Genomic DNA, 19,645 nt, shown 5'->3' with positions numbered 1-19,645 from the left:
ATTAAATAAATATTCTTTGTATTTAATAAAATTAGAAAAAATAATGCCTATGTGTATAGTGTCTGCTTCTGGAAAAACAGAACTTTTGGAGTTTTTGTTGTCTAGCTTACCAAAGTTTCTCAGCATCTTTGGGTCTTATTCCAGTTACTAGTATATGAAAGAAAAAATAGAAGAGGACATGGTATTAGTTACTTAGCATTTCTAAGTAGGAGCACCTCCCATTACAAATCTCTAGATTTTCCTAGTCTAGTTTAATATTATATTGCTTTATTTCAAAAAATAAAAATAATTATATGAAGTTAACATTTGACTCTATGCTACTAAAAAGGTGCTTACTTTTAGACAATGCTAATGGCACTACTTAGTTTTGGTTTCAGTCTGAGATTTCAGTGTGAATATGCCTTTCCCTTGCCCCTCAATCTTGCAGTGGGCTTGTTGAAGCAGTTGCTGGCACAAAAGCTGAGTCCGGCTGAGAAGAGCACTCAGGAAGATTGGCCACATTTTTCAAGATACCGGACAGCCTTCCCCTGGGTGCAGGCAGACAGTGGAACCCAGAACTTTGAAATGATGAAGGCCTGTCGCGGTGAAAGACAGATGCCCTTGAGAGCTGGAGCAGATAGCCTTTCAGCATGCAGCAGTCCACCGGCCTTAGCAGACTCTCCTGCTCCTCGGGATCCTGCGGTCCTGGCATTCCAGCAGGGCCAGGCAGGTAGCAGTGCAGTGACGGGCCACACCCCTGTGCCCCTGGAGGCTCCTCCTGCAGAGCCAGAAGGCGGTCTTGATGAGAGTGGGGAGCACTTTTTTGATGCCCAGGAACTACACAGTGATGATAATCCATCCGAAGGTGAGGGAGCAGTTAAACAGGAAGAGAAGGACATTAACGTACACATCTCAGGCAAGTTCTCACATCGACACTTTGATGTTGATTGCTGTTACTGTCCTGTGTGGTGAAACAGATGGTGTTTGGGTTTGCAAGCATTGTGTGTGTGTGTGTGTGTGTGTTACTTATTCTTTATCACACTAAATAATTCTTGAATCTACTCTAGTGCTTGGAGATAGAGCATTGAATAAATAAAAGTCAACTCTTCTCCTGAAGTTTAGGTGCTAGTTGGGGTGCTAGTTCAGTCAATTCTATTATATAATCTATCCTATATAATAGAATTAACTGAATGGCAGAACGACCGGTCACTATGATGTGCCCCTGAGACACTTAATGCAGGAGCTGCCCCTGGTGATCAGTGCACTCCCATAGGGGGAGTGGCGCTCAGCCAGAAGTCGGGCTGATGGCTGGCAAGTGCAGCAGCAGTGGCAGGAGCCTCTTCCACCTCCGCGGTTAAGGAGGTCTGACTGTTGACATCCTTCAAGGACTCCTGAACTGCGAAAGGGCACAGGCCAAACTGAAGGACCCGCCCACCCCCAAGTGCACAAATGTCATGCACCAGGCCTCTAGTATGTATATAAAAGGCTCTCTTACTGGTTTGGCTCAGTGGATAGAGCATCGGTCTGTGGACTGGAGGGTCTTGGGTTTAATTCTGGTCAGGGGCACATGCCCGGGTTCCGGGCTCAATCTCTAGTGGGGGACATGTAGGAGGCATCCAATCAATGATTCTCTCTAATCATTGATGTTTCTCTCTCTACCCCTCTCTTACACTCTGAAACCAATAAAAATATATTTAAAAAAATAAAATAATAAAAGGCTAAGTGACCAACTGACCATCTGTCTGACCTTCTGACCAACCGACTGGCCAGTATACATGACGCACACTGGCAATTCAAAATAAATGTTGACTCACGCACGCGTGATACATGTAAAACTCTCTGAATGGGTATTATTGAAATCCCCTGTGAAATGATTTGTAACATCTATTATTGAAGCTACCTTTGGAAATAGCATATCTATAGCTAATATTTAAACTATATCTCAACATGCGATTCTTTGACCTAGAAATGAGCATGTTCATAAACTAAAATGAAGAAATTTTGGAAATACTCGATGTAGATTTCCACACCTGTTTGAGTGATGATTCCACTTATTCAATGGATGATTCTGAAAGGAAAATTTTTCTATCAAATTCTTCCTTGTCATAAATTAAAATTGAAAGTGGGTGCAATCATTCATGCTACTGAGAGATCTTAATAAGTGAATGGGGTCTTTGTAATGGCACTAGATCTATTATCACAAGATTTTGACCTAACATTATCGAAGCTGAAGTACTTACTAACAGGATCTGCAGGGGGAGAGGTTGTTCTGATTCCAAGAACTGATTTGTCCCCATCTGACACTGGCCTCCCATTTAAATTAATTCGAAGACAGTTTCCCGTGATGCTAGCATTTGCGATGACTGTTAATAAATCACAAGGACAAACTTTAGACAGAGTTGGAATATTTCTACCAGAAAGCGTTTTCGGACATGGTCATTTTATGTTGCTTTCTCTCGAGTTCAAAGAGTGTGTAACATTAAAATTGTAAATACTTCATCACAAAGGAAATTAGTCAAGCTCTCTGAAAGTGTTTTCACTCTTAATGTGGTATACAGAGAGATATTAGAATAAATTTAATCCATTTATTAGCCATTGTTATGATGAAAGTTATTTATATATCATGTTTTTGTTGTTTTTATATCATGTCTTTGTTGTATTATCATGTTATTAATTAATCAACTTATATATTACTAGAGACCCTTTGCAGGAAGATTCCTGCAAGAATAGGGCTTCCTGCAGCCAGAATGAAGCAGAGAAAAGAGCGGGCTTCACTCCCGTCTCCGCTGCCTCACTCCCTCCCTTCTCTGCTGCTAGTTTCTCCCTTCTGCAGCACTTGACTTCCTTCTGTGCTAACCGCCATCTTTGTTGGGTTAATTTGCATACTTGCTCCTGGCTGGTGGGTGTAGGGGACGGATGGTCAATTTGTTGTTTTTCTTTTATTAATGTAGATTTTCATATACATTTTACTAATTTTCTTTCATTTCCGACGCTTCTATTTTAGAGAATAGGTGAATAGTGATCTTAAAACATTTCTTCTAATTAATTTCCGTTCAGTGTGCACGAATCAATGCACTGGGCCACTAGTGATAAATAAGTAAGCAAATAAATAGAGTGAGAAGAAGTCTTCACAGGAAAGTGAGTCAGACTAAGGGTCACAGAGTAAGGGGAAGGCAAGTGACCAGGGGAGAGGCCTCTGCTGAGGCTGCGTCAGAGCCAAGACCCTGGAAGCAGCTCAGGTGTCTGGGACAGAGTCCCAGCTAGAGGAGGCACAGCTATGCAGCGAGCTCCAGCTCGGGGTTGAGGAGTAAGTAGGGTACAGGGAGAAAAATGGTGGGAGATGGGGGAGGAGCATGTAGTGGTGGCAAGATTGTAGAGGAACATTGTAGTTTTCAGCTTTTAACTTTTCAAATGCTAACTCCTATGAATTATTCAGAAAGTACCATGAAAGTTTGCTAAGTGTCCCTGGAACCAAAGGAAGAACATTAAGTTGTGCTTTAAATATGGGGATTCGGAAATTAATGGCTTTCCCGAATTGACAGTCTTTAATCGCTTTAAAGCTGTCACCATTTCAACCGCCCCGTTTCCTGACACGTGGGTGGCCCTCCAGTCTCACAGCCCTGTCTCTGTCTGTAGGAAACTATTTGATCCTCGCTGGCTATGAAGCTGTGCAGGAGAGCTCCACCGATGAGGAGGGTGCCGTCTGGCTCCCCCCGCATTCCGGAACGGTCCTCCCCACCACGGACCCTGCCCAGCAACAGCGGCCCTCTTCCCAGAAGGCTCTTCCTGATGGGGCGGTGTCACCATTCACCCCGCAGCGCTGGGGAGCTCTGGAGGGGGCCTGCTTGGAGATCCAGAGCCCCTTCGCATGTGCAGACTCCCCGAGTCAGGTCCTGGAGTGCATCCACAAGATAGAGGCTGCCCTGGAGCACTTAAAGGTACCTGGGCCCGGCCCCTCAGGACTCGGTGGGAGGCAGCACGTGGGCCAGCAGGGAATGCAGAGTGATTGAAACACTGGTGTCAGCAAACTTGTTGCGTTCTAAATGTGTGTTTTCTTTGACCATTGTCCATGAAAAGGCCTGGGAAGAGGCAGAGATCAGCATTGTTTATCTGGTTACAAAGCACAGTGACAGGAAGCACTGGAGCCCTGGGAGCTGTGTTTGCACGGGCTTCTAGGCGTGAGGCGCGGATGTGTGTGAGGGGACTGGCTGACCGCCTTGCGAGGCGGGAACAGAGAGCTGGATAAAGGGTTTGTATCCTTGGAGTGGAGGCCGGGACGTGTTCGCCTGGTGCTGTGGGGATGAGTTGGCCCTGTGGCTGTTGTGAGTCAGCGCAGTGTGGGGGCTTGGTGAACTGAGTGTCCGTGTCACCTCTGTCCTGGCCCTGGTCAGCCTGACTGCCGTGGGCTTCTGAGGAAAGAGCTTTCTTTATTGGCGTTTACGTCTGCAGCCCCGCGGCTGCCCGCGGCTCCCACTGGCCGGGCAGAGGGGCTCTGGGGACGTGTTTGCCTTGTTCACACGCAGCGTCCTGGCCTGCCGATGGGCACTTGAGAGGCGTGTGCCGGGTGGCTCTCCCTGAGGGGCCTCCCAGCTGCTCTCCTCTGCTTTCTTCTCACGGGGGAAATGTTACGTCCCTCATTCAAGATGGAAAAGGGCAAAAGGAGTGAAATTTACAAGTTTCCCTCCACTAACAAAATTTTAATTATGTTTATGTTGCAATTTGGAAGCATACCTGTAATTAAAAAACATTTTTCTTATTTTCAAAAATATGTTTTTATGATGTTCAAATGAAAAACTGATGCTTTTATTTTACAGAAGGTGGAGGAAAGTTACACCATTATTTGCCAAAGGCTGGCTGGGTCAGCCCTCACAGACAAACACTCAGGTATGTGAAAGCTGCATATTCCAGACTCTGGAATTATCCTGCCTGAACAAATACATGAAATGCATGCATAAATAAATATTTTAAAACGTTTTCAAACATCAAAGATCACCCCTCTCCCCTTTGCACAGCGGGAGGCAGAGGGAGGGCTGCTGATCCAGTGCCCAGGGGCCGCCTGCGGGTGGCTCCTCACCTGGCCCTCCCAGTCTCTCTTGGACTCCATGGCTGCAGGTGGTGCTGAGCTCAGCACAGCAGTCTATGCCATTGGCTCTGGATGAGGCTGTTCTGGTCCAGAAGCAGAGGCGGACCCCGGCCTCAGAGCTCACGGTGGTCTCCAGATGCCCATGTGCCCTTTCTTCTTACTTTGACCCATGATGTCCTTATTCTTCTAGATAACAGCTAGAGCTGCGCGTCCTGGAGGTGGTTGGAGTTTGAGCATCAGCACATCCTGGCCCTAGTGTGAGCAGAGAGAGAGTGGCAGAGGGTCTGCCTGGAAAGCTTCGGGGCTGGCCTGCCCCCGGCCCAGAGAGGACCGTCCTTCCCAGTCAGCAGCTGCCTGCTGTCCGCGAGGGAGCCTCTGCTCCACACTCTGCGCCTCACGACCAGGAGTCCATTTGGATTCAGAACAAAAACCAAATGCATAGAGCTCTGGGTGTGTGGGGTATGACGTTTTATTTAGACTTAAGAAAAGGAGAAAATCAGATGTATTTATTTGACTTCATTCCACATTTGAAAGCACATTTTAATTTCTCTTTTGCTGTGTTTTAATTAAGTAGTGAGACTTTGTCCCTTTATATTTAGTTCACCAAAAACCAGTGGCTCCTGAGGCGGAGAGCTCAGGAGCAGGTGGCAGGAGGCCGGGCGGAGAGGAGAGAGCAGCCTGGGGAGCAGCCAGCCTTCTCCTGTATCACAGCCTCTGCTGCCCGGGGCTGCTCCCATCTGGCCTCGAGGCAGAGGCGACCTGTGCCCTGTGCTTCCCGGGGGCAGAGCCAGGGCTCCCCGCTCTGCTCCAGGCCAGCACTGCCCTCCCTCTGGGATCGCAGGAACCCGAGCCTCGAGCCTCGTGTGCCCCAGGGCAGCCACTTGGGAATGGGCGCTTTCTTCTCGGTTGAGGGTTGGGATTTGGGAGGGAAAGGAAAGCAAATTTCGTTTTCTTGACTATAAATTTGTTTTTCTTAATATGTTTCATTTTTATAATTATACATTGGACTTCAGCACGTGTGTACAATTGCTCCTGCAGATTGAGCAGGAAATAAAAGCAAAACAAGTGGAGATGCCTCAGATGGCAGGGGTGGGGTCTGTGGAGGGCGGGGTGGCAGCAGCTGAAGGCGTTTGGGAAGGTCTGCAGGGAGTCCCTCCTGAGTTGAAGTGGCTGCACTAGGCACAGGCACTGCTGCCCCTGTGGCCAGTGACACTTCAGTGCCTGGAGGTTTGACTGACGTTTGCACGGATGGTGCCAAAGGGCTGAGTGGAAAGGAGAGCCGAGAGGAGTGGAGGAGGGCAGGGAGCAGAGCTGCCTGGACCTGCTCCCTCTGGCTCTTCTCCCCACTGGTGCCTGCCTGCTGCCTCATGGATGCAGGCCGAGCGCACTGGCCCTGCCAGTGAGCGGGGGGACGCTGGCCCAGGATGGCCAGCAGTGTTGACAGCACCCCACAGAGGACAGAGGACCAGAGCAGTGGCTCGAGGCTCCTTTAGTTCCATGGTCTTCTGTGATTCCTTTGTGCATCAGGTATGTATGTTTTGGAGTAGTTTTGCCAACTAAAAGGAAATTATTTGTCAAATTTCAGAATTCTGTACATATGCAAGGAGTTCACCCGCTGCTCTCGTCCTCCAGCAGTGCCCCCTGGCGGCGCGGGGGGGGGGGGGTCTCCAATGTGTCCTTCTCCCCCTGCAGCCCAGTCACACGCACACTCATCACACACAGGAGGGTTCCAGCTCTGTGACGAGCACCACACAGCCAGTTCACCGCTGTCAGCTCCGGTCTCCGTCTTTTCAAAACTGACCTCTGTTTTTAGTAAACTGAACAGCTGTAAGAACAGCTGTATTGCTGGACCCTCGTTTATAAATTATAATTATTTTTGGTCATAGATCAAGTATAAATTAAATCAGAGTGGGATTTAAATTTTAGAAGCAGAAGCTAATATATAAGTGGAGCTTGAACCTTCTGATCACTTAAGAGAAGCGAGTAGCAACTAGATAGCTGCATGGCGCTCCCTCAGCTCAGGTTCCCTGCGTGGCTGGCCCTCCGCCCGCCCGCGGCAGGCATCAGGAGAAAGGTACCGAGAACTGGTCTCACCGCAGACACCAGGCCCTGGTCCTCCACTGGCACGCACGGAGGAAGCTTGCTGGGGTAGCAGCATTCTCATTTCTCCTCTGGCTCAGCCAATACCTGGTCCTTGGCAACTGTTTGCTTTTCTTTCCTGCAGTTTAACCTTTCCTTGGAACAGTAACAGAGCTAACGAGGAAAATGCTTGGACCACAGCTCTAGTGCTTCCAAATAAATGTGTGTCTAGATTTTCAAACAAAGCCCCCAAATGAAGTCTGATTTTGCAAAGATCCCACGTTTTGAGTGTTCTTTCTGTCTTCCCCACTAACTTTCCTCCCCTTCTGCAGCCTGGCCTCCCACACCTCCCACTGTATACTGGCCGTTCTCATCACGTCTGCTTTCCTGGACCGTTAGACCTGCCTTTCAGGCTGATGGACTGCATCCTGCCCTCGAGCGGAAACAGTTCAGTTACCATCAGTCACTTTCTCAGTGAGGAGATTAGAAGCAGTTCCACACGGACAGGCCCGGGCCGGAGGGGGGGGGGGGTGAGAAGGGGCCAGAGTGCTTTCCAGGAGCAGAGAGCTGGCTCCGGTGGGAGCAGCTGCGGCCTGTGCTCCCTCCTGAGGCTCATGAAGTAGGAGAGGACAGTTAGCCAGACACCCACTGGGCTCTCGGGTGCTCTAAAGTGCGACCACTGCCCGAGAAGCGACGTATGTGTACCTTGGTATCAGCTCCCCTGGGCTGCCTGACTTGGCTTTTTGAAACTACACTGCATGGGAGTCACATTTCATAAGTTTTTTACTGATTTTTAAAGAGGGGAAGGGGGGGGGGGGGAGTAGAGAAAGAGAAATATCAGTGAGAAACATTGATCAGCTTCCTCAGGCACTTTCCCTACTAGGGATTGAGCCCACAACCTGGGCATAGGCCCTGACCTCCTGGTACTTGGGTCGACACTCAACTGCCGGGCTGTTTTATGAAATACACCTCCCATGCAGTATAATAAACACGTTTAGACACAGAGGGGAAAGAGTTTTTATTTTGGAGGGGTGAGGGGAACTAATGTGATCGTGGAGGAGGAGAATCTTTTATTTTCAGAAGCTAAAGAAATATGTTCTCTGGGTTTTCTTTCTTTTGTACCCTTTTTTCTTGGCGTTGGTAAGTGCGGCGGGAGCTTCTGCACTTGGGGCGGAAGCGCCTCTGAAAGCAGTGGTGTGTCACTGAGCTGCTAGGCTCTGCCAGCAGTTCTCCCTGGAGGGCACCAAGGCCCGTTGAGAACCGAGTACGAGGGCCTACAGCAGACCAGGAGCAGGGCCTCCATCCCCTCTGTCTCTATAGGACAATTTTTGTTTTGTAAATTGTGTTTCTGATTTTTCAACCCCTTTTCAAAATGTTCTGCAAAATTGTTAAAGAAAAGAGTTCCTTTACTTCATTCCTATGCCTTCTGCACTGGTCCTGCCAGTTTGATGATAAGCTGGTTTGGGAAATGAACCTCCTAGAAGGAAGCTCTGCCTGCCCTTCCAGGGCCGCACCTGCGCGGCTGGGCTGCACAGCCCCCTGGAACGTGCCCCCTGGGTGGTGGGTAACACACCTCTTCCTGCCAGAACCCTTCCCTCGTTCACAAACACAGTCTTGTGCTCTTTAATAGAAATCACTTTGTAAAAACGGCAACTATCTTCAAAAAGACTATTAATAATCATGTATTTTTTACTCATATTTTGAAATACCCAAAAGGCTTTATTGTTCTAATTATCCAGATGTACCTTTGTAAAATAGCTCTTTTATGAATTAGCTGATAAGGCTGTATGTTTCTGGAACAAAATACTGGTCAGCTAAAAACTTTATCTTTTCTGGGGTCTGGGAAAACAGAAAATGAGAGTTCAAATATTAAATATGCCTAAAGGAACCAAATGTGTGACTTTATTTGCGTGTTGTTTTTTTTTTAATGTGTCTCATACAAGTTTCAGAAAAGTTTGTGTGCAAAGGAGGCCTCCATTGATGTTACTGGCAGGGACAACAAACATCTCCCTCCTACTAGAGGTCTTCACTAGTGAGGCTGGCCAGTGACCTTCGATGTGTAAACTTCCACTAGGACACCAGCAGCTGGGCTAGCTCAGCATCTGGGGTGACGGCATGGCTGCTGAGCAGGTCAGTGTTGCTACAGGAGCAGCATGTGGGAGCAGATCTGCTGTGCTGCTGCTGAAGTGTGAAGCATCATGGCTGGGCTAGGGTCAGGCTGACCTGAGTGAATTCCCTTGGGGCCACTCTGCTCTGTTCCCATTGTGTTCTGTTCTGGTCTTGCCTTCTCTTCCTTGCTCAGTCTACATGTCTCTATCAGTCAGTTCAATGTAGGAGAAAGCTTGCAAGTTTCTCCTCTGAATTAAGATTTGTATTAGAAACCCTTGTGTACAAATGGACATGAAGCTCTGGTTTGCCTTTTTTTTTTTTTTCCTATTGTTGTTGTTCTAAATTTGAGCTCAGTTATCCATCATGAGCCCTTTATACTAGGGATCTGTATTCTTGGCATCTATCCATATATGTCATCTGTAATGTGAGGGAATCCTGGGGTGAGGGATGAGGAGAGAGCTGGAGGCAGATTGCCTATCCTGGTTGAATCAGCCATTAAGGAGTTGAGGGGGGCCTGAGGAAGAACGTGGTAGACCTGAAGCAACATTTCCATTCTGCCTTGAGACCAGTATGTGAGAGGCAGAGCAGATGTTTGGCTAAGAGGTGAGGAGAGAGCTGGAGACAAATTACTTATCCCCTTCCCATACACCTTTTGAGGGGTCTTGGGTCAGTGGGGAAGGAAGACCTGGATGAGATGTCTCCGTCCTGGTGCAGGCAGTGTGGGGGGTACAGGGAGTGCCAGCGAGTGTTTGAGAGCCAGAGGGAGTGCCTGGGGGGGAGTGCACTGCAGCCAGCTGGAGTCCGTGAGCACTTTCTCCCGCTGTTTCCAAGGCAGCGCTTCCTCAGGACCAGTTTCCTCCGTGGCATCCTGGTTCCAGTTGGACCCCTTTTCGTGATCACCTCCTCTAGACAGGGTTCAGGAGGGTACCGCTTCCCAGCAGACACATTTCAAAATAGATATGATTTATTGCTTTTTAGGGAGAGGAATAGAGATATAGAAACATCAATGAGAGAGAATCATCAATCAGCTGCCTACTGGGGATCAAGCCCACAACCTGGGCATGTGCCCTGGTTGAGAATCAAAACCATGACCTCCTGGTTCCTAGGTCGACACTCCACCACTGAGTTACACTGGCCAGGCTAAATAGACACGTTAATGGAACAGAATAGGTGTAGTAATCAACCCAAATCCAAAGATAAATTTTGTATGATAAGCATGTCTCCTCAGGTCAGTAGAAGAAATGTGCATTCTATAATAAATGGTGTTGGGACATGAGGCAAGCAGCAGGTCACAGATAAAAGTCTATCTGCAGCCCAAGCATGTTGCTCAGTGGTTAGAGCATTGGCCCTGGGACTGAAGAGACTGGTTCCATTCCTGTGAAGGACACAATTCCTGCTTTGATTGGGCCGAGTGTGGGAGGCAACCAATGGATGTATTTCTCTGTCTCTCCCTCGCCTTCCACTCTATCTAAAAAAAGAAGCCATGGAAAAAAATATCCTTGGGTGAGGATTAATTAAAAAGGCTAGCTACAAGGCTTTCTCTTGAGTGGATGGGTGGGGCCATGTTGGAGTGAGGGCTGGGATTCAGGAGTGGCCTTGCTGTGCACCTGAAGCCAAAAGACTCCCCATGATGTGCCGGGAGAGTGGAATTGAGGCCAGAGGTGAGACATGAGATGAGGCCGGGGGGGGGGGGGGGGGGGGGAGGAGGGTGTGAGGTGAGATGAGACTCATGAGAAATGAGATGAGGAGAGATGAGGAGTGGGGCGTGAGGTGAGTGAGTGTGAGGTGAGGAGTGGGGCGTGAGGTTAGGAGTGAGATGAGGTGAGGAGTGGGGCGTGAGGTGAGGCCAGTGGTGTGAGTTGTGAGGCAAGGTGTTATATTGTCAATCAGCAAGCTAAGTACAAGATGCCTTAACAGGCCAATTAATTAGGAGTCTTTATTACATGTGGGCTCACAGCAGAATATCTCTGTCAAATTCTGAGCCAACACATAGAAGTTTCCCCTACTTACACCTTCCAAGCTCTTCGTCTGAGGATTTTACAAAGAGCCTGTGTGAATTATTTTTCAGACAGCTTGTAACCTTGGATACATAATGAGCAAACACTTAGCATGAGAATATTATCAGTATCAGTATATCAGCCCCCTATGCTAGTTGGCTAACTTGCAAGGTCAGACAATTAAGTTTATCTTTTCTATTATTCAAACTAAAAAAACAAAGTCATTTTACAGGATAAGAGACTGTCTAAAAATGAGTTTACAATGACAGAGTTTACAGAACAAGGTTCTATCTAACAATACCAGAGATTTTCAAAGAGCAGTTTTTATACAAGATGGAGGCTACTGTGCTTTATTCTCCACTAGTTTTATTTAAATGAGTCAAATCATTGACTCTTTTATTTTTTATCAATCTTTATTGTTCATATTGTTACAAAGGTTCCTCATTTCTTCCCCCCTCCACCAGGTTCCCACCTCACCCTCCGCCCCTTCCCCCTCCCCCATTGTCCTCATCCCTAGGTGCAGTTTATGTTCAGTCTCTTCCTCCCTTTCCCCGATAGTAAATCCCTTTTCAGATAGTAAATCAGTTACTTAGCATTTTCTCATATCAATAATGCCACCACATGCCCAATGATACATTTCACACAAAAGACATTTCCAAATAGGTCAACCAGCCTCATCCAGGCCCCACCCAAGGCACTCACAGATCAACACAGATCAACACCCCAGCCCTATACTAACTCAACACATCCAGATCTAAGCCTTCATCACTTGATTCAGCAGACCCTCAAGTTCCCACAAAAGTTTCCAGCCATGTCTGAGAGGCAGCCGTGGGGCAGGGGCAGGCGAGGAGCGAGCTGTTCCGGGCCTGGCTGTTCCGGGCCTGGCCTCTGTTGCTCTGGTTCGTTCCACAACCAGCTGCTCCGGGTCTGGTCACTGCCGCTCCCGACCTAGTTGCTCTGGACCTGGCAGCCGCTGCTCCGGGCCTGGCCGCACCCGACCCGGCTGCTCCGGGCCTGGCCGCTCCCAGCCTGGCAGCCGCTGCTCCGGGCCTGGCCACACCAGACCCGGCTGCTCTGGGCCCGGCTGCCCCGGGCTCGGCCGCTCCGAGCCTGGCCGCTCCCAGCCTGGATGCTCTGGGCTTGGCTACTGCTGTTCTGGACCTGGCTGCTCCCAACCCGGCTGCTCTGGGCCCTGATTCTCCGGGCCCGGCCACTCCGAGTCTGGGTGTTTCTGGCCACCCTGGGCTTGGCTGCCTCCGCCTCAGGCCTGGCTGCCACTGCCCCAGGTCTGGCTGCTCAAGTGCTGGCTGTTGTTGCTCTGGTTCTGGCTGCTGCTGCTCTGGGGCCTGGCCGTTGTTGCTCCGGGCCCGGTTGCCATTGCTTTGTGCCTGGGCACTCTAGGCCTGGCCGCCGCTGTTCCAACATTCTGTCCTATGTTTTTTTTTAAACGCATTTATGTTGCAATGTTGGCTGGTGAGTTGAGTTCTGACTTAGTCTTTGAATTTTCAAGATCTTCTTTGTATTCTTTCTTCAGTAATTTTACTATCTTTTGCTCTCACTTGATTTCTTCACATTGAGAACTTTGGTTTCTTCCTCCTTGTCCTGGAGGCTCAGCAGGTTGGCCTGTGGCACCCCTTTGTTCTCCGCGGGCTCCCGCGCTGCTCCAGCCTGTTGCCTGGGTCGGCGCCGCCCAGGAAGCAGCCCCTGGCCTTGGCTCCATTGCCTGCGCTCAGAGGTCGATGCTCAGGGGCACCCCCTCCCCTGGGGGCCCCGTCGCCCGGCTCCCTGCCGGTGCCCGGCTGGCTGGTGTCCGGCAGGGGCTCCTGCTCCTTGTCGCATTCCTCCAGTCTGGAGCTTTTCTTTTCCTCCTTCCTTCTAGGGGAGTCCAGGATCAGAGTCAACAGACTGTCCTCTGTGCGCAGTGCGCGCGACTCTGGAGGCTCCGCTTTTCGCCACTCCCCTGGGATTCCGCCTCACAGCCCTGTCTCCCCCTGCCCGAGCCTGGGTCCCCAGGGTCTGGTCCAGGACTGGGGTTCAGAGCAGTCTGGACTGAGGCTCAGCACCGCCGGAGGCTTTGTTTCTTCCGGCTAGGGTAATCCAGCATCAAAGTCAACATTCAGTCCTCTGCGCACAATGTGCGCGCGACTCCAGGGGCCCTGCTTTTCTCTGCTCGCTTGGGATTCCGCCTCACAGCCCCGTCTCACCCGCCGGAGCCTGGGTCCCCAGGGTCTGGCTCATAACTGGGGGTCAACGCTGCCAGTTCGGGGGTTTAGCCCAGGCTGGGGGTTTTATTTCCTTCCTGCTAGGGAACGCCAGGCAGCACCCAGCCCTCTCCTCCTCTCCGGCTGCGACCTCTCCGCACACGCGCGTGTGTGTGCGGGCGCGCAGCATGTCTCCGTACATTAGGCTTTTTTTCAGCTCCTCTGATTTTCCTTCTGGTTTTCTCTTTGCTTCTTGTTGTAGAATTTTCAGTCAGTCGACTACCTGTAGCTCTGGGCGATGTCCACTCTACATTTTAGTTGTATTCCATTGAAATTGTTGTGTGCTGCTGCGGTTAGGTGTCTACCCGAGCAGCCATCTTGGATCCTCCTCAAATCATTGACTCTTATGAGCCTTTCTTGGGGAGGAGATTGTATTGGCTTTGCAGACTATGAGCTTGATAGTGTTAATTCTCTGTTGAATAAAGTTAGAAAACCAGTTAATAAGACAGGATTCCAGAATGAGGACCAGGAGTATGTGTGAGTCTTAGCTTCAGTGGGTCTGATGAAGAGTCTTGGATTCTCTATTCTGCCTGGGCTGCCTTAGCTAGGTGTGTGCCAGAAGCCAGTTCCAGCATGTCAACAGGGCTGAATCATCTGGAGATGGCTGAGGGCATTTTCCCAAACCTAAAAGGGATGCATAAAAGGATTGCTTGCTGTGATATCAGGACATCTTGATCTACATGTTATTGCCTCCTACTGGCCAAACACCTGAACAGCTGAAGGCAATTCACCAATTTGACAATGGACTCTGTGTACCAAACTCTGGCCTTTGGTGTTTATCTACCTTGCCTTAGGACAATTTGTGTTAATAAAAAGCAAAGGGTCCTGAGACAAAGAGAACTTAGTTCCTTTAGCTAAGTCTTCTCTGGTCCCCCATAATGCCTTCCAAAATTATGTTTCATCTCTGGACTTAAATTTACACTCAACACTTCTCCAGATTTCTGAATCCTTCTAAGACCACCGGTATTAGGTGTGATGAAACCGCATCTGGATCCCATCAACCTTGACTGCCATTGGGGTGGTCAAGATGATGGTGGGGGGAGATCCAAGATGGCCGCCTCGCACAATTATTTCAATAAAATACAACTAAAATACAAAATGGACATTACCCAGAACTACAGGAAAGTTGATTGACTGGAAATTCTACAATGAGAAGGAAAGAGAAAACCAGAAGGAAAAACAGAGGAGCTGTAAAAGTCTAAGGTACAGAGACACGCTGCGCATGCGGAGAGGACAGAGCCGGAGAGGAGGTGAAGGCTGAGTGCCTGGCTGGTGTTTCCTAGCGGGAAGGAGACAAAAGCTCCAGACTGTGCTGAACCCCAGTTCTAGGATAGACCCTGGGGACCCAGGCTCATACAGAGGTAGCCAGGGCTGTAAGGTAGAATCTCAGGGGAGCGGCAAAAGGCAGTTCTGGAGGTGCACACATTACGCGCAGAGGACAGACTGTTGAGACTGCTGCTAGATTGCCCTAGCGGGAAGGAGACAAAAGCTCTGGACAGTGCTGAGCCCCAGCTCTGACTGCTCTGAACCCCAGTTCTAGGCCAGACCCCAGGGGACCCAGGCTCATACAGAGGGAGCCTGGGCTGTAAGGCAGAAACCCAGGGGAGCAGCAAAAGGAAGTCCCAGAGGCGCGCACATTGCGTGCAGAGAACGGACGGTTGACTGTACCACTGGATTGCCCTAGCGGGAAGGAGACAAAAGCTCCAGACTGCTCTGAACTCCACTTCCAACTGAACTGAACCCCAGTTCTGGGCTCATTGGGGGAGAGCCTACACTGTTTGGTAGCGGGCAAAACTCGAGGGCACCTTTCTCTCAGAGGTGCTTGTAGTGAGTACTGAAGGACCCTGAGACTCAGGAGCCGCATAGGGCGGGGCTGAGGGAAGCCAAAGCTGTAGGCTCCACCCTGAAACTCCGCCCCATCCAAGCAGAACACAGAGACTTTTAAGGCTACCAACTCAGGGAGGCTGCAAAAATGCTGAGACAAGGAAACAGATCACAAACGATAGAAATGGAGGACAAAAAGCGACTGGATATAGAGTTCAAAACCACGCTTATAAGGTTGTTCAAGAATCTCCTAGAAAAGGCTGATAAAATAAATGAGACCTATGAGGATATGAAAAGGGATCAACTAGAAATAATAAGGGATCAACAAGAAATAATAAGGGATCAACAAGAAATAAAGAATACATTGTCTGAAATAAAAAATATTATACAGAGTCCTAAAAACAGAATTGAAGATTGCAAGAATCAAGTCAAAGATTTGGAACATAAAGAGCCAGAAGACACTCCTCCACAGAAGCAAGAAGACAAGAGAATACAGAAAGTTGAAGATAATGTAAGAAACCTCTGGGACAACTTCAGGCGAACCAACATCAGAATTATGGGGGTCCCAGAACAAGAGAGAGAGTAAGATACTGAAAACATACTGAAAAAAATAGTGACAGAAAACTTCCCCCATGTGGTGAAAGAATTAGACTTACAAGCCCAGGAAGCACACAGAACCCCAAACAAAAGGAATCCAAAAAGGATCACACCAAGACAAATCATAATTAAAATTCCAAGAGCAAAAGACAAAGAGAATATTAAAAGCAGCAAGAGCAAAGCAGGTAGTTACCTATAAAGAAGCACCCATACGATTGTCAGCTGATTTCTTAACAGAAATCATGCAGGCCAGATGGGAATGGCAAGAAATATTCAAGGTGATGAATAGCAAGAACCTACAGCCAAAAATAATCTACCCAGCAAAGCTATCACCCAGAATCGAGGGTCAGATAAGGAGCTTCACTAATCAAAAAAAAACTAAAAGAGTTCATCACTGCCAACCAGAATTATATGAATTGCTGAAGGTGGTTCTTTCGGAAGAGAAAGAAAATAAAGATAAAAATTATGAACAACAAATACATAACTATCAACAAGTGAATATAAGAACCCAGGGAATTAAAAGAAAAATCTGATGAACAATATTAACTGGTGAATATAATAGAAGGAGAGTGAACTGACGATTCTCAGGAAAAAGGGGAGAGGGGGGTGTGGGAAGAGACAACATAAACTGTTCCCCTATGATGAGGACATTGGGGGGTGGGGAAAGGGCAGAGGGTGGGGTGGGAATCTGATGGAGGGGAGAAAAATGAACATTTGTAATATGAACAATAAAGATTAATTTTAAAAAATGATGATGGTGTATGGTCCTTTCTAGGTAGGAGTCCTTGGGTGGTAAATTTCTTCACCCTAAACAGAGTCACCAGGGAAGAAGGCATGGATCAGATTAGAAGTTGGCACAGGCAGAGTGTCTTGGCCGTGCTTCAGGACTGCTTTCTGGGTGGACTGTAAAGCCTGTAATAACTTGAGTAAAGATTGGTTATAGATTTCAGCTTTCTTAGATTGTGTATATATTACTTATCTTTTAGAAGCTCTACAAGTTTAGTATGGTTCATATAAGCTGGCGAGGTGGGTAAGTCAGGGTCTGGAAGAGTCACTGAAGAGGACTCTTGATTTTAGGGCAGCCTCCCAGGCTGCTTTGTCTGCTTCCTTGACCAATATAGTAGTGGCTGCTTCTGCTCAGAAGCAGGTGGGCTACATAGACACAATGGGGTCAACCAAAAGACAAGTAGACTACTGGCCTTTCTTAGGGACCGAGACTTTGGGTAAGAACCCCATTGGCTATGCCCCTTGTCCTATATATGTAGAGGTGGAAAGACTTAATTACATCTGGTAGTGCTAGTTGGCCCATTGTCTTTGTTCTGCTCATGTTTGTCTTACTGCCCAATATAGTACCTCAAGAATCCTGGCTTTGAATTCTTTTAGGGAAAATGGATGTTGGTGGAGCTCCTCTGCCTACTTCCATGTTGAAGGGGGGTGGAGTTTTTTTTGTGTGTGTTGGGTTTTTTTTTTTTTTTTTCCTGAGCCAAGAGATCCTTGCTGTCGTCAGAGGGATGATGAGGCCTAGGCACAGAAGGAGGTATGTTTGTGACCTGGCAGAGATAAACTGTAACAAATCGTCCAGTGGAAGGGAAAGAAAACATTTCAGTTTTAATAACTTCTATTAAAATGTAATTTTTCTTTTAAAAATTATCCATATATTTATTAAAAGAGTTAAATTAAGACCAATTTATCTATTGTATTTAATGTGGCCTAATTGCATAAACACAACAAGAATGGTAACTGACTACCATTGCCAAAATTTTATGATTGAATCTTAGTGTGCCCCATAGGGCCAGGAAGCCAAGCCTTCCAGCTGCCGTCAGGCCTGCCTCCAGTATCAGCTGAGTTAGGGGAATCCTCACCTGTAGTGGCTCTACCCAGGCCCATTCCCTAGGGTAGGGGTGTCGAACTCAATCAGAGAAGGGGCCAAAATCTAAAATCCAGCCTAAATTGCGGGCCGAATGGTTTACTGAACAGTCATAAACTGTCATTGTGATGGAAACGCAGTGGAGTGCAGTGATGACAGCTCGGTGCGGGCCACATTGCAAGGCCTGGCGGGACGAATTTGACCCGTGGGCCTTGTGTTTGACACATGTGCCCTAGGGTTAGGCTTTAAGGCTCATTTTAGCAGCCCTCCCATCTGTTGTGGCCTAGAGTGTGTGTGGGTTCCGCTGGGATGCAGAGGCACCCTTATTGCTCCCCTTCTACTCTGACCAACTGTCAGTGATGGTAGGGTCTGGACCTGATTCTCCAGCCCCAGCCATTTTCAGGGCTACCAAGCAGGGTACCAGGTTTTTCCTATGGCTCTATTATTGGATTCAAGTCTTCAGAGTTCAGACAGGGCTCTTTAAAAAGTGATACTCCAGTCAAAGTTTTCTGTCAATAAACCACTATTGTAAACTGGTCTTATTGAATTTATGCAAAGAAATGTATTGCCATAATTTATTTATTAATTATTGCTAAATTCTGGAGGAATTGTATAAGGAGAAAAATATACTGACCTGCTTTAAGATTTTTTGATTTTTTCTTGACAGTCCTCTCTATGGACTCTTCAGAGTAATATTTTTCTAAATGTATTATAATAAAACAGTAACTAAGAAACCAAGATGGCGGCATAGGGTTGACATCCAAATGCAGCCTGCCACAACAAATTTGAATTTAGAACTGGAAAACAGGGGAGGCATTGCCCTGAAGCACCGACGGCTAGCTGAGAGGAGGCTTTGCCATCTGGGAAGGAGAGAGAAGGCACGCTGAACCTCAGGAACTGTAAAGGTATGGAGAACTGTGCGCACGAAAAAGAGCTGGCTTACTCCCAGTGCGGAGAGGGAGGGCTGGACCGAGATTGCTGCTGGCTTACTCCTGGCGCGGAGAGGGCGAACAGCTAACTCGCAGCTGGCTTTCTTGTATGAGAGAAAAACAGAATCACCCTATTGCTCTGATAGACGGCCACATTCAGGGAGAGGCCAGACTGTCAGACAGTGGGCAGAGATCTCTCGGAGGTGTGTGAAGCCAGAGGCCATTACTTCGGGACTTGGGGAGGAGCCGAAGGGAAAACAAAGCTTATCTGCACCAACCTGAGACTCTGCCCCATCCAAGCTGAGCACAAAAGCTCTCCCAGAGGCTGACTTTCTCTAAGGAGGAACTGGCTGGAATCCAAAGCTTGTCTGCACCTTTACCAAAGAGGTGTGCGTGCCTGCAACCAATCTTCTGAAACTCACTGAGAACAGGACTTTTCTAAGGCGAGACTGACAGGGAACAAAAGATTGTCTGCGCCACCCTGAGACCCCGCCCCATCCAAGCTGAGTACAGAAGCCCTCTTAGCTGAGACACTGCTCATCCTCACAGCCAATTGGCTTGGAGATCAACGCTTCCCAGTGATACCAACAATAAGCAAGGCTTAACAACAAGGCTGCACACACAGTCCACAAAAGGCTACACCAAGACTGTCCACTGCAGGTAACTGGGAAGGCTATGCTACTGTGCTCTACCAGAACACCTAGCACACAAAACTATTCCATCAAATCAGGGAAACAATTAAAATGCAGACAAGAGGCAGGACACAAAGGAAGGAGATGCAGGAAAAGAAAAGATTGGACATTGAGTTCAAAACTACAATTATAAGGTTACTCAAGAATATCTTAAAAAAAAAAGGCCAATAAAATAAATGAGACCTATGAGGATATGAAAAGGGATCAAATAGAAATGAAGAAAACATT

General features: G+C 48.1%; 1 protein-coding gene across 9 annotated transcripts in view; it reads left to right on the top strand.

Annotated features, from left to right (window-relative positions):
* The window catches only part of ARHGEF12 (Rho guanine nucleotide exchange factor 12), a 202,364-nt gene extending 193,335 nt beyond the window's left edge, over positions 1-9,029 (top strand). For all 9 annotated transcript variants that reach the window (XM_036430246.2, XM_036430241.2, XM_045578816.1 and 6 more), the window contains 4 exons: positions 428-895; positions 3,616-3,917; positions 4,794-4,863; positions 5,253-9,029. In XM_036430246.2, coding sequence (XP_036286139.1) covers positions 428-895; positions 3,616-3,917; positions 4,794-4,863; positions 5,253-5,263 — 851 coding nt within the window. In that variant the 3' untranslated portion in view covers positions 5,264-9,029. The remainder of the gene's footprint in view (positions 1-427; positions 896-3,615; positions 3,918-4,793; positions 4,864-5,252) is intronic.
* The last annotated feature ends 10,616 nt before the right edge of the window (positions 9,030-19,645 follow it).

Source organism: Pipistrellus kuhlii, unplaced genomic scaffold (genome assembly GCF_014108245.1).
Source record: "Pipistrellus kuhlii isolate mPipKuh1 unplaced genomic scaffold, mPipKuh1.p scaffold_m20_p_104, whole genome shotgun sequence".
In the NCBI taxonomy this organism is placed as follows: domain Eukaryota; kingdom Metazoa; phylum Chordata; class Mammalia; order Chiroptera; family Vespertilionidae; genus Pipistrellus; species Pipistrellus kuhlii.
This window is presented reverse-complemented; position numbering and strand designations above follow the sequence as displayed.